This window comes from Vombatus ursinus, unplaced genomic scaffold (genome assembly GCF_900497805.2).
Source record: "Vombatus ursinus unplaced genomic scaffold, bare-nosed wombat genome assembly UNPS02014801.1, whole genome shotgun sequence".
Lineage (NCBI taxonomy): Eukaryota > Metazoa > Chordata > Mammalia > Diprotodontia > Vombatidae > Vombatus > Vombatus ursinus.
In genome coordinates this window covers 14,406,021-14,420,205 of record NW_020954579.1, presented here as the reverse complement: position 1 = coordinate 14,420,205, position 14,185 = coordinate 14,406,021, and the positions used below count along the sequence as shown (strand labels likewise).

The window sequence follows — 14,185 nt, the reverse complement described above, 5'->3', positions numbered from 1 at the left end:
AAGTGTTACAAATATCATCTTTCCATGCAGGAATGTAAACAGTTCAACCTTAATAAGTCTCTTATGATTTCTCTTTCCTGTTTACCTCTTCATGTTCCACTTGAGTCTTGTATTGGAAAGTCAAATTTTCTATTCAGCTCTGGTCTTTTCATCAAGAATGCTTGAAAGTCCTCTATTTCACCGAATGACCATTTTTTCCCCTATAGAATTATACTCAGTTTTGCTGGGTACGTGATTCTTGGTTGTAATTCTATCTCCTTTGCCCTCCGAAATATTATATTCCATGTCCTGCAGTCCCTTAATGTAGAAGCTGCTAAATCTTGTGTTATCCTGATCGTGTTTCCACAATACTTGAATTGTTTCTTTCTGGCTGCTTGTATTATTTTCTCCTTGACCTAGGAGCTCTGGAATTTGGCTACAATATTCCTAGGAGTTTTCCTTTAGGGATCTCTTTCAGGAGGAGATCAGTGGATTCTTTAAATTTTGATTTTGCCCTCTGGTTCTAACATTTCAGGGCAGTTTTCCTTGATCATTTCTTGAAAGATGATGTCCAGCCTCTTTTTTTAATCATGGCTTTCAGACAGTCCAATAATTTTTAAATTCTCTCTCCTGGATCTATTTTCCAGGTCAGTTGTTTTTCCAATGAGATATTTCACATTGTTTTCTAATTTTTCATTCTTTTGGATTTGTTTTACAGTGTCTTGATTTCTCATAAAGTCACTAGCTTCCAATTGCTCTATTCTAATTTTTAGGGAAGTATTATCTCCAATAATCTTTTGGACTTCCTTTTCCATTTGGCCAATTTTGCTCTTTAGGGCATTCTTCTCTTCATTGGCTTTTTGGACCTCTTTTGCCATTTGGGTTAGGCTATTTTTTAAGGTGTTATTTTCTTCAGTATTTTTTTGGGTCTCCTTTAGCAAGCTGTTAACTTGCTTTTCATGATTTTCTTGCATCACTCTCATTTCTCTTCCCAGTTTTTCCTCTACTTCTCTTACTTGCTTCTCAAAATCCCTTTTGAGCTCTTCCAAGGCCTAGGACTGATTCATATTTTTCTTGGAAGTTTTGGATGTAGGAGCTTTGACTTTGTTTTCTTCTTCTGGTTATATGTTTTGATCTTCTTTGTCACCAAAGTAAGATAATATGGTCTGACTCTTTTTCCACTGCTTGCTCATGATCCCAACCAATTACTTGAGTTTTCAACTCTTTGTTAAGGTAAGAGTCTGTTTCCAATGTGGAGAATGTACTGTCCCAAGTTTCGGGGGTTCGTATAGTTGTTTTCAGAGATACTTCTAGGGCCCTGAAAAGTGTCAGTTTTTCCAAGGTGCTATGATTAGGGGCGAGGTGTCTCCTCTCCACCGCCACAACAAGCTCCACCACACCAGCGCTCCTCCTTGTCCCAGAACTGCCCCTCAGAACTGTGACTCAGATCCAAGCATAGGCAAAGCAATAGATTTCTGCCTCAGCCCTGGCAAAGAGATCCTTGCAATCCCCCTATGATCAGCCACTCGATTCCTCCCAGTCTGTGGGCTGGAAACTCAGGACGTAGCCGTTGCCCCGAGGGCACGCTCTGGACTTGTGGCTGAGACCTAGCTTCTTCTCTCACTGCAGTCACAGACTTTTCCCACTAACCTTCTAAGCTGTCTTTGGCGTTTGTGGGTTGAGAAGTCTGGAAACCGCCACAGCTGCCCGAGATTCAGTCCTCTGAGGCCTGCTCCAGGGTTGCTGTGGCCTGCGTGCCCACGCCAAACTGCGTTCCTCTCCCAGCCCGGCGCAATATACCTTTCCGATCAGCCATCCAGGTTATCTTGGGCTGGAAATTTGTTTTACTCTGTGTTTTTGTGGCTTCTGCTGCTTTAGAATTTGTTTAGAGCCATTTTTTATAGGCATTTGGAGGGTTTTGGGGGAGAGCTCTAGCAAGTCACTGCTTTCCCTCCACCATCTTCAGAACAAATTCTTATGAAAATAAATGGTAACTTAAAAAAATTAAAATGTCCTATTCTGGTTACTGGGCAAATTTCCTTCACTACAGTAATCAATTTCTTTATAGTAAGAGATATGCTTCCAATTCTCATGTTACCTGCAAACAAAACACTACAATTTTCTTGAGGTGAAGTTAACTTTCTTTGTTTTGTTCTCTCTGTGAGAGAAGCCATTTAATTTTATCTAGTCAAGAGGAAAGAAGACTAACCCCATGCCCCATGTATACCCAGCCCTGTCAGCTGAGCAAAAGAAGGAACTGTTGGACATTGCCCTTTGGATGGCTGCTCCAGGCAAAGGCATCTTGGTAGCTGATGAGTCAGTAAGCAGTACGGCCAAGTGGCTGAGCCAGATTGGGGTGGAGAATACAGGAGAACCATAGGCAGTTTCATCAGGTTCTATTCAGCACCGATGGAAGAATCAAGAAATGCACTGGGGGTGTCATCTTTTTCGAGCAGACCCTTTACCTGAAGGGCAATGATGGGGTGCCCTTCATCTGCACCATCCAGGAAAAATGTGTTGTTGTGGGCATCAAGGTTGATAAAGGTGTGGTAGCTTTGGCTGGAACTGATGGAGAAACCACCACACAAGGGCTGGACAGGCTCTCAGAACGCTGCACTCAGTACAAGAAAGATGGGGCTGACTTTGCCAAATGGTGCTGCATGCTAACGATCAGTGATCATAGACCCTCTCCCCTGGCAATCCTAGGAATGCCAATATGCTTGCCCATTATGCCATCATCTGCCAGCAGAATGGCATCATGCCTATTGTGGAGCCCCTTGGGCATCCTGCCAGATGGAGACCATCATCTCAAATGACGCCAATATGCCACTGAGAAGCTTCTGACTGCTGGCAAGGCCCTGAGTAACTACCATGTGTATCTTGAACGGACACTGCTCAAGCCCAACATGGTAACTCCTGGTCGTGCCTGCCCCTTCCAGTACACCACTGAGGAGATCGCCATAGCAACTGTCTCTGCCCTATGTTGATCTGTGCCTCCTGCTGTCCCAGGTGTGACATTCCTATCTGGAGGTCAGAGTGAGGAGGAGGCCTTGATCAACCTCAATGCCATTAACCACTGTCCTCTCCCCCAGCCTTAGACACTGACCTTCTCCTATGGGTGTGCCCTGCAAGCCTCTGCTCTTAGTGCCTGACGTAGGCAGAAAAACAATGACAGTGCTGCCACTGAGGAGTTCATCAAATGGGCAGAGGTCAATGGTCTTGCTGCCCAGGGCAAGTATGAAGGAGGTGGAGAAGATGCAGGTGTAGCTGGGCAAACTCTCTACATTGCTAATCATGCCTACTGAGGCTGTGAACCCTGGTCACTCCTATCCCCAGCCCATGTCACCCATACTAAGCTTTACGTGTAGCAACTTCCATGAACCAAATAGCTATGCAGAGCAGAAGGAATAACACCCTTTCCACCCTCTACTCAAGTATCCCAGCATCACCCCCTGTATTGTTATACCTTGGGGAGGGAGGAAACGGAGAGCCCCCATGGGCCAGACAGGAAGAAGTGGGTAAGAGGCTGTTAGATCTGAGCAGGATATTTGGGTTACCATACCCCCACACTGTGTTTGTGTGATATCCCCCTACTTGTTACACCCGTGAGTCTCTAGCTTCATCCTGGACTCTCATCCCCTCCCAGGGTTATGAGGTTGGCCCCCAATTCATGCCACACCTTTCATGCGGGTGTGTTGTGTAGTACCTCAAATAAATGTTCGTGAAGTCAGGAAAAATACAGTAAAATAAAACAAAAAACAAGAGCCCTGAGGCTGATACTTGAAGTTACCTGTAAGCCTTGTATACAAGTGTCTTGAGTCCTATCTCTTTTTTGAAAACTTTGTCCTCCTCTAAGCCAGGCAATTGAAGCAATTCCACCAGATTCTGCTCAAAAGGAAAAGATCTCAAATTTAGATTTTTAAGAGAAGAGTTTGTAGGAAGAACAGAAGGGACTAAAGAAACAATCTGGACTCACAGCTACATTAAATATCAATATTCTCAACAAAACTTTTCAGGTACGATTTGGTGATGAGATGTCTGGTATGTTCTTTTTCCAGTTTGCCCATTGAAATCCACAGGCAATGTGGTATAGTAAAAAAAGCACTGACCTTGTTTCATTCATTCATTAATTAAATTTTGTTTTCAATTTTAATTCTCTCAGTCTTTCCCTCTCCCACCCATTTGAAAGGCAAGAAATATTATTCTCCAGTGGAAGAGATTTCCACAGCTGGCATTTCAACACCGAAGAAATCATGAGTCTGGGCCAAACTTGCACACTTCTCTATCCCCGCAAAATCCCAAATCAACCTTGCCAACCTTTCACGTGCCAGCCATTTTTCTCATGCTCCTGAAAATCTAGGACAGGAGAAACTGACACATTTCTTGCTCCCTACTGCCTCTGCCAGACCTTCACCCCTATCCCAATCACTCTCTCCTTTGAAGTTCACTACATCCCTGTGATTCCCTTGTCCAGATCCTTGTTGCAGACATTTACTGACCTGCAGGTTACCCTCTCTTATTTCTCAATTACTTTAGTACTTAGCTCAGTCTTCTTCTCCACCCCATACCTACTCTCATCCTGGATGATTTTAATATTCATACACTGATGTCTCTTTGAATATCCTATGCTCCCAGTTCATCAGTCTATTAAATTCCCACAGGAGTAGTGACACCTTAAGATAACATTTTTATCTAAAAATCATCTGCTTCTGTTATTTAAATTTGAAATTTCCCTCTCTTTTCAACACTCCCACTACCTTACTAAACCTGCCTCTCGCCTTCATCGTGTTCTCTGGTTCATCTATTCTTTCTTTGTTCTTTCAGATCATCACCATTATTCTGGCTTCACTTTCCTCTCTTTAAGTCTTGACCCTACAGTTAACCAGTTCAACAAGGCACTTTCTTCCACCCTGAATGTCTTGCCACTAGGTCCTATCATTGTTCTCATCCTGGAACATCCCTATGATCTGCTCTGTTACCCCCATCCCCCACAGCATGCTGCTAACTGGGTTCATTACAAATTCATGTCATCGATCTTACTATTCAGGCCACTTATCACCCTCCTGTGACTTATCTCTGATTCTCTCTTATTCCCCACTGCACTTTTCCCAAACTTTCTCTTTTCTCCTTCAGCCCCCTAAGAGCACCTCCAGGGCCTAGCAGACTATTTTACTGTGAAAACTAGGCTAGCCTCTCCATCTGAGCTCTCTCATCTCAAAACCTCTTCACATTTTTTGACCTATCCTTTCTTACTTTGCTCCAGCCTTAAGAATAGATGGCCCTTCTCCATGCCAAGGCTAACTCCCCTACGAGTTCCTTCGAACTCATCAGCTCTCTCTGTCAGGAGCTGACTTGGCTCCCACAGTCATCAAGGGGAGCAATCCTTGTCGAGAAGGGGCCTGCCATACATCCACAGCACCACCGACACCAAGAGATGACCAACTGTCACCAAGGTAGGCCCAAGAACCCCCTCTCCCCTCCCAAAGCCCTGCCTCCTCAGCCATCATTCAGAGGAGATGAAACCCGGCAACCTTCTGGTGCTACAGTTTCTATTCCTTCAGCAACCACAGCTACTGAAGCGCCAGAAAAGAAAGTTCACCAAATGCCTTAGCACCATCAAATAGTTCAAAGGATATGATTTTATCCATGGAAATTACATTAAAGATACATTACTGTCTGAAAGGGCCACTGGGCCTTCCCACAAGACTTGTAGCCGAAACTTGTTGTTTCCCCTAAGAGAATGTGGGGAACTAGGTGGTGCAGTGAATAGAGACTCATCTTCCTAAGTTCGAATCCAGCTTCAGACACTTATTAGCTGTGTAACCCTGGCCAAGTCACTTAACCCTGTTTGCCTCCATTTCCTCATGTGTAAAATGAGCTGGAGAGAGAAACAGCAAACAATTCCATTATCTTTGTCAAGAAAACTCCAAATGGAGTCACAAGAGTCAGATACAACTGAAAAATGACTAAACAACAAAAATTAGAATGTCAGTTCCTTATGAGAACAGACCTCAGGGACCCGTCTTGCTTTTCTATTCCTATCCCCAGAGCTTGGCACAATGCTTTGCACAAAGTTAGTGCTTAATAAATGCTTTTTTATTCATTTATTCTATAACCTTAAAACAAACAATTAAAAAACACCACGTTTTATTTGACTTGCTCATCCTTTCAAACTACTTGTTCTCTCTCTTTTCCCTTTCACTACTAAACTACTAGAAAGAGAAGCCTAAGAAATGGTCCCTACCTTGCCTCACAACTTCCTCATTTTATATTCACTTGTCCGTCCTTTTGCATATAGAGGTTTCAGGCTGCCATCTCAAAGATTACAGCAACCTTCAATAGTTACCCAAACCCATCCTTTTAAACGCCACGTCTTGAACCTGCCTCCTTTGTTTCACTATTCACATGGCCACCACCCTAAATCAGTACTTCGTTACCTCTTGCCCAAATTATTATAATGGCCTAATTAGGTATTCTACTTCAAGTCTTTTCCCTCCCCAACCTGTCCTATACACACCCTGCCAAAATCAACGTCCTAAAGCACACGTCCAAGTTACTCTCCTGCTCAAAGACATTCGATGGCTCTGCTGTACCCTGGATAAAACCCAAAGCCTCAGATTAGTATTCAATACCCTCCCCAGTCTGCATCCCACTAACCTCTTCAACCTTATTTCACATTGCCACTACTCACATACTCTTATGTTCTAGCCATGTTGGACAATAAGCTGGTGGCCAAACTAGCTCTATCACCTCCCATCTGTCAGCATTTGCAAAAGCTATTCTTCGTGTCCAGAAAGAACTATTTCATTATTGTCATCTTCCTTCAGAGGCCATCTTCTCCAGGTCACCTTCCAGTTGGCATGTTCTCTCCCTCTTCAAAATATTCTTAGAGCATTCCTTTGCCCTCATTACTCCTCCCATCCCCAGTAAATGTTATGCTCCTGAAGAGTAATCCATGTTTGTCTTTGTATCCTCAATAATGCCTTGTCGACAGTAACCACACAATCATTTGGTGATCTGAATTAAATGTTACCCGACCACTTCTGCTAAAAAAGATCTCCCCCCTCATCTGAACTATGGCATTTGTTATCTTTATCTTTCATTTGGGACTTACATGATGCCTTGTACTGCACTTCTGGTATGTGTACACGCTATGGTGAGGTGGAGAGAACAGTGGTCTTTGAGTCCTGAATATAACACTTACCAACTGAGTGACCATGAGCAAATCTACTAACCTTTAACCTTTCTGAGCCTCATTTTTATTCCTGTGATTTGGGATAACATTCATAGGGCCGTGGTGAGAAAAGTACTTTGAATACCTTAAAAGTCCTAATTACCATCTTTCCAGTGAGAATGTATGCTCTGTGAAGGCAATCAGTGACCACAGCTTATTTCTCTCTGGATCTCCTAGCACCCTATAGGCTGTCTTACATGTACTAAGTACTTAATAAATATTTGCTGCTTGACTGGAGCTCACCAGGTAATAGGTGTTAGCTGCTGGCAAGCCCTTTCATGCTATTCTTGTCCAACAAACCCAGAGAACCCCCGAAGGTGGGCCTTTTCTCCCGTCTCAAATGTCACCTGGAGGATGATGTCATAGAGGCGGATCAGGTCCTGGGGCCGAGGAGAGCGCTTGCTGTCATCCTCTGGCTGCTGCTGCAGCAGTGCCTTCTGCAGACCCTTTGCCATGCTTTCATTACGTTTGATTGCAGTCGACAGTTTGATGAAAGTCAGGTAGCTAGAAGGCACCATGTAATAACAGCTCAGGTTATGCTCAGTGAAGGTCATTCAGTAGTTCACATAAATGTCACTGTTGCAAAACTTGGTATTAAGGCAAAGAAATGGAATGGAAAGAAGAGGACTGAGAATATTTCCTATTCACTAGACATAAGCCACATGCAGAGGCTTTAAGTAGTTAAGTTTCCCAATCACAAGTATAGAACAGAAGCTTCCAAAAGTGGCAAACTAACCTTAGTAACTTCCCTCTTCCCCTGCCCCCATTTCAGAAACACCTCCTACCTGTGTAGGTATTGCAAATTAGACACTTTCCCAGACTCTCCATCAAGGCTGTTCTCCCTTTGCTTCTGCAAAAATTAGAAAAAAAGGATCAGGTAGAACAGTTGTTCTCTATCTTACCAGAAAAACTGTAAGATCAAAATTGTAACCCATTGTTGGCTATGTTGACCACGCTCCATGGTATGATGTACAAATAAAACTGAAATGCAGGTACAGTAGAGTCCAATATACTGCAGTAGCCCTAATATTAATCAGAAAAAAAGATTTACATAGGAAATAGTTGGTCACTCAGTTGCTATGGTCACTTGAAAAATGGGCCTGGACCATGGGATGACTTTCTTGAGTAGGAAGATAAAAAATATAACACGTATATCATCCATCAACTTGCAGGATACTTTCCCACCTTCCTCAAAATGATTTTAAGTATGATCTTAGAATCTTTAGTATCTCCCTTAGAATACAATGATAAATACCAATGACCCTTTAAATGTCCTGGACTCACACCGTACACATTTCTTGTCTTTCTTTTGTGTGTGTGTGTGTGTGTGTGTGTGTGCACGCGCACGTGCGCATGTCTGGTGCCGATGGTTGGGGAGAGGGGACTAAGTGTTCTACCTATATCACCCCAGCTAGAAGTGCAGTGGTCACTCACAGCCTAATCCTAACACTAATTAGCACAAAAACTTTAATCTATCGTAACCTGGACTGGTTCATCCCTCCTTGGGCAGCCTGATGGTCCTCTGCTCCTGGGAGCTCACCAAATTTGGGCCAGATTGAGTGTGAACACAAGATCAGCTTCAGCCCTACTGGAGCCAGAACTCAAGCAATGCCACTAACTTCAGTCTCCCCCAGCAGGAGGGATTACAGGGGTGAGTCACCAAGTCCAGACCATTATAGACCTTTCCAAAGAGCTTCACATTCACAGCACTCCAGTCACTGACCAACAAGGCCTTATCTTGGATATTATCCATCACAACTGTTCTGCTTCTAAGGACTCTGAAATTCTTATTAGTCTCCATTCTCACTAACACTCCTAATGCTCCTAAAGTTCATCTAGTTCCATTTCTCTTCATATTCTATCTATATTTCAAAACCAGCCATTTCACAATGCTCTCATTTAGTGTCCTAGAATCCCTCATTCATATTCTGACATAATGGCATTACTAAATTCCAAACCTACATAACTTCATTATCTGATTTCCCTGATCCCAGGCTGTCAAATATTGTTGGAAGGAAATCATGAACTTCAGCCAATTGGCTCCAGTACAAAATCACACTATCTAACCTGAGATGGACTCTCACTATTGCTCTGAAACTGATCTTCTCCTACTGATTTTCTATTGCTTCCCCACAGCTGTGTGTTCTTGGACACATCATTTAATCCCTGATCCTTATTTTCTGGATCTGTAAAATGAAGAACTTGTTCTCCTCAAAAACCTTTTCGAATTTCCTCAAGATTCTAACCAAAAGATCTAGGCTATTCCATAGTAACTTCAAACCCCAACATTTCTCTGTACCATCACCCATCTCTCCTCCTTTCTTCTAAACTCACAATAAGCCCCTTCCCTTGGAAAGATAACCCCTTGAATACGTGTTCTCAATCCCACCCTAGATTACCTCTTGTAGGTCCTTACTACACCAATCCTCTTCCTTCCTAGCCTCACTATCTTAGGTATTTTCCAATCTCTTTTTCTCTCTGAATCCAAATATACTCAGGTCTCCTCTTTAACAAAACAAAACAAACAAACAGACAAAATCTTTCACCAAATACTCCTTTGATTTCGTCACCCCTCGAGTTAGCACCCCAATTGCCTTCAATTCACTGACACTAGCTTGTCAACCTTTGTAATATGTTCTCTCCATCATTCTACTGAAACTGCTCTCTCGAGTTACTAATAACTTCTACTAGACAAAAATCAATAGCCTTTTCTCAGTTTTCATTCCCCTTAATGTTTCTTTAGTATTTGACACCAATGACCACCCCTGTTTTCTCCCCCTACATAACTTTCTTTTATTAACGCCTGACTGAACTGTCCTAGCTGGCTGATAGGGTACTAGACTTGGAGTCAGAGAAAAATAAATTCAAATCTTGCCTCAAACATTTACTGGCTATGTGCCCTGGACAAGTCACATAGCACCTACCTTATGGGATCGTTGCAAGGATCAAATGAAATAATATATAGAAAACACTTTATAAACTATAAGAGTGGGCTATTATTAGTCAGTCAATTAGCACTTATTAAGTGCTTACTATATGCTAGGCACTGTGCTAAGAATTAAGAGGACACAAAGAAAGGCAATAATTCCTACCCTCAGGGAGCTCACATTCTAATGGGGGAAACAACATAAAAAATTATATACATATTGTACATACAAGATATATACAGAGTAGAGGGATGCTAATCTCAGAGAAAAGGCACTAGCATCAAGGTGGATCGAGAAAGTCCTTCAGCAGAAGGTGGGATATGGACCAAGATGGTGGAAGAAAGGCAGGAAGTTACCTGAGTTCTCTCCAATTTCCCTCAAAACAACTTTATATCATGCTTCAAAACAAATTCTGGAGCAAGAAAACCCACAAAAGGATGGGGTAAAACAATTTTCCAGCCCAAGATAATTCAAAAGAACTGCAGGAAAGGTCTGTCTCACTTGGGTAAAATAGGAGCACAGACCAGTGCAGGTGGTATCTGGACAAGCAAGGAGGCCCCCTAGCCCTAGCACAGATCAGCAACTGAGGCCCTGCGACCCTAGCTCAGCAAGCCAGTGGCACAGTGGTCCAGTGGTGAGGCCTCCAGACCTGATGCAGCAGGCTAGTAGTAAGGCCCGCCAGACCCAAAGGCCCTGGCACAGCCAGCTAGAACAGAACATGGGATTCTAGTGAAGCTTTGAACTACCAGTGCTAGAAGACCCAGTACAGAAAGCCAGTGACCAGCTCCCTGTGCAAGAAGCTTCGGACAGTGTCCTCTGTACCCCAGGGGCAGAGCCCAACTTTAAAAATCACAAATTAGGTTGGAAAACGAGCAAAAACAAACAAAAGCCCAGACCATAGAAAGCTACTAAAGCAACAGAGAAGATAAAAACACAAACTCAGAAGAAGACAACAATGTCAAAATGCCCACATGCAAAGCCACAAAGAGAAATATGAATTGGTTTCAGACCCAAAAAGTCCTCCTGGAAGAGCTCAAAAAGGATTTTAAAAATCAAATGAGAGGTAGAAGAAAAACTGGGAAAAGAAATGAGAGTTATGCAAGAGAATCATGAAAAAAAGAGTCAACAACTTGGAAAAAGAAAACTCCTTAAAAAGTAGAATTAGCCATAGGAAAAAGAGATACAAAAGCTAACTGAAGAAAACAATTCCTTAAAAATTAGCATTGGGCAAGTGGAAGTTAATGACTCTATGAGAAATCAAGAATTAATCAAACAAAATCAAAAGAATGAAAAAATAGTAGAAAATATAAAATATTCCACTAGAAAAACAACTGACCTGGAAAACTGATCCAGAAGAGATAATTTAAAAATTACTGAACTACCTGAAAGCCCTTTTCAAAAAAAGAAGGTAGGATATAATTGTTAATACTACCATCAGACTGTAAGTTCCTTGAGGGCAAGAACTATTCTTTCTTTTTTGTATTTTAATCCCCAGTATTTAGCACAGTGTCTATCATATAGATAGGCACTTAGTAAATCATTAATGACTATTGACTACCACCATTTTTGACTGTATAGAGCATTGTGGGAAATAAAAAAGATAAACAGGACAGTTTTTGTCTAGTTTAGTATCCAGTAGGGTCAATGACTTACAAATAAATAATTAAAATACAGAATTAAATGAAGACATACTGAGACTTCTTTCTCCTGTATTCTCAACGCAAACATTTCCCCAAGGCTCTTTCCCTGGTCTTTTCTTCTGTCTTTATGCTTACCCCTGGGTGATCTCATGCACTCTATGACACTGACTACTGCCTCTCTGCAGATGCCTCCCAAGTCCTTAACTCCAACTCCAATCTCTCTTCTGACCTTTTCAGACTTTTATTTCCAGGTTCCAAATGCTTACTGAATATTTCTACTTGGATGTCTCATCCACCAGTAACTTAAATACAACATGTCTCAAACTGAGATCATCTATCTCCCCAAAAATATAATCCTCTCGACTCCCTCTAAACCATTTCTGTCAATGGCACCTTCATTCTTCTAGACACCCAAGCATGAAACACTGATGTTTCATCTAATCAGTAATTTTAAATCTAATCAGTAATCCTTTAATTCTACCTCTGAAATGACTCTCACCATCTGTCCTCTCATCTATGTCCATTGCTATCATTTTAGTCCAGTCTCTCATTACCTCTCACCTGTATTGTGCCACCATAATAGGCTCCTAACAAGTGTTCTTGCCTTCAATGTCTTCCACTGCTAATCCATCTTGCAGAGCCTTGCAAGATTTATTTTTATAAAACACATTTCTCAACATGTTACTCATTATGTTAAAAAAAAAAAAAGGACCACTGTTTTTCTGCAATTAATTTAATGAAATCCAAGCTACAAAGCTCAACCATCAAAGCATTCTATAATCCGGCTCCAATCTACACTTTAAGCAATGTTTCAACTAATCGTCTTTATATGCTTTATATCTCAAGTTGTCTTCATTCTATTTCTCAAATGTCCTGTGCTTCCCTTTCTCCATGTCTTTCTCTACATTCTTCTCTACGCCCTGAATGCCTTCCCCTGTCACCTCTCTCAATTCTTCCATTTGAAATGTTAAGCAATTTATTAATATAAATATATAAGAACAGGAGCCAATCTCTAATAGGTAAGTGGTCAAAGGATATGAATAGACAATTCTCAAAAGCAAGGTTTACTATCAATACCTATATGAAAGAATGTTCCAAATAATTAATAATAAAAGAAATGCAAAATAAAATACCTCTGAGGTTCTCATACCCGTAAGACTGGCAGAGATGAGAAAACCAAAACCAAAATTCTGAAATATATTATTAAAGGGTTCCTTTGTGAGTATGACAAGGCTGACAAACTGGTAGTCACTGTGAGATGGACGGGTTTGGGACTGGCTGAACGAATGACTGGATCTAAGTGGTAATTTGATTAGCGGACTGATGTCAACCTAAAGCAGTCTCTAGTAGAGAGTCCCAAGGTTCTAGTTTGTTCTTCATGTTTACTGATGACTTGGATAAAGGCTTAGATGTCATGTTCATCAAATTTTCAAAGCTGTGAGGGATAGCTATGGTAATACAAACAGAGCCAGAATCCAAAAAGGTTAGAACAAATCTACCAAATCTAATTAGATGAAATTTAATAACAATTAATCTTAAGTTGTACACTTGGTTTCAGTCATATATAAAAATATGGGGTGGGGGAAATATGGCTACGTAAAACTATATTTTTGCAGACTACAAATTCAGTGTCAGTCAACAGTATAACATGGCAGCCAAAAAGTAAATGCAATCTTAGGATGCATTAAAAGGAGTTTTGTGAGGGGCAGCTAGGTGGCACAGAGTGGATAAAACACCAGCCCTGGAGTCAGGAGGACCTGACTTCAAATACGGCCTCAAACACATTACACTTACGAGCTGTGTGACTCTGAACAAGTCACTTAACCCCAATTGCCTCACAAAAACAAAAAAACAAAACAAAAACAAAGGAGCTTTGTGACTAGAACAAAGTGGATGATGGTACTGTATTATACTAGGCAGAGATTGCATTGGGTATATTGTGTTCACTTCTGGGTAAACATTTTTAAGAATCAACAGGAAGGCAGGGCCAAGATGGCACAGAAAGAAGCAATGCAGAGGAGTTCCCATCCACAACTCCTCCAAAAAGATATATAAAATGCACCAGACCAAATCCTGAGGCAGAAATGGTCAGGGAAGGAGCACTCCAACACCCTGGGAGAGGCTGCACATGAGCAAAAAAGGAGGTCCCAGACTCGTACTGGGGCACACCCAGACCCATACCAGGGTGCTGCAACAGGGACAGGTGTGAACTGGTAGCTTTGTCATCTACACCTAATCCTGGGTCACAGAGACAGAGTGGAGTGAGAAGGGGTCTACTCAACAATGTCATTGTTCTTCCCAATTCCTGGGCAACATACTGAAAAAGGAGTAAATTCAGAAGCTAGCAGCAGTAATGGTGTGACTCAGACTAGGGTCTCACTGTCAGCATCAAGCCCAGACTGCAG

The 14,185-nt window shown here is 41.9% G+C and overlaps 1 protein-coding gene and 1 pseudogene across 1 annotated transcript in view; one reads left to right on the top strand and one right to left on the bottom strand.

Annotated features, from left to right (window-relative positions):
- Window positions 1-14,185, bottom strand: part of SRP68 (signal recognition particle 68) — a 59,645-nt gene that overhangs the window by 10,210 nt on the left and 35,250 nt on the right. The window contains exons 10-12 of the mRNA XM_027872937.1: window positions 7,999-8,063; window positions 7,561-7,717; window positions 3,770-3,864 (exon numbers count right to left, since the gene is read on the bottom strand). Coding sequence (XP_027728738.1) covers window positions 3,770-3,864; window positions 7,561-7,717; window positions 7,999-8,063 — 317 coding nt within the window. The remainder of the gene's footprint in view (window positions 1-3,769; window positions 3,865-7,560; window positions 7,718-7,998; window positions 8,064-14,185) is intronic.
- LOC114050885 lies at window positions 1,886-3,763 on the top strand (annotated as a pseudogene).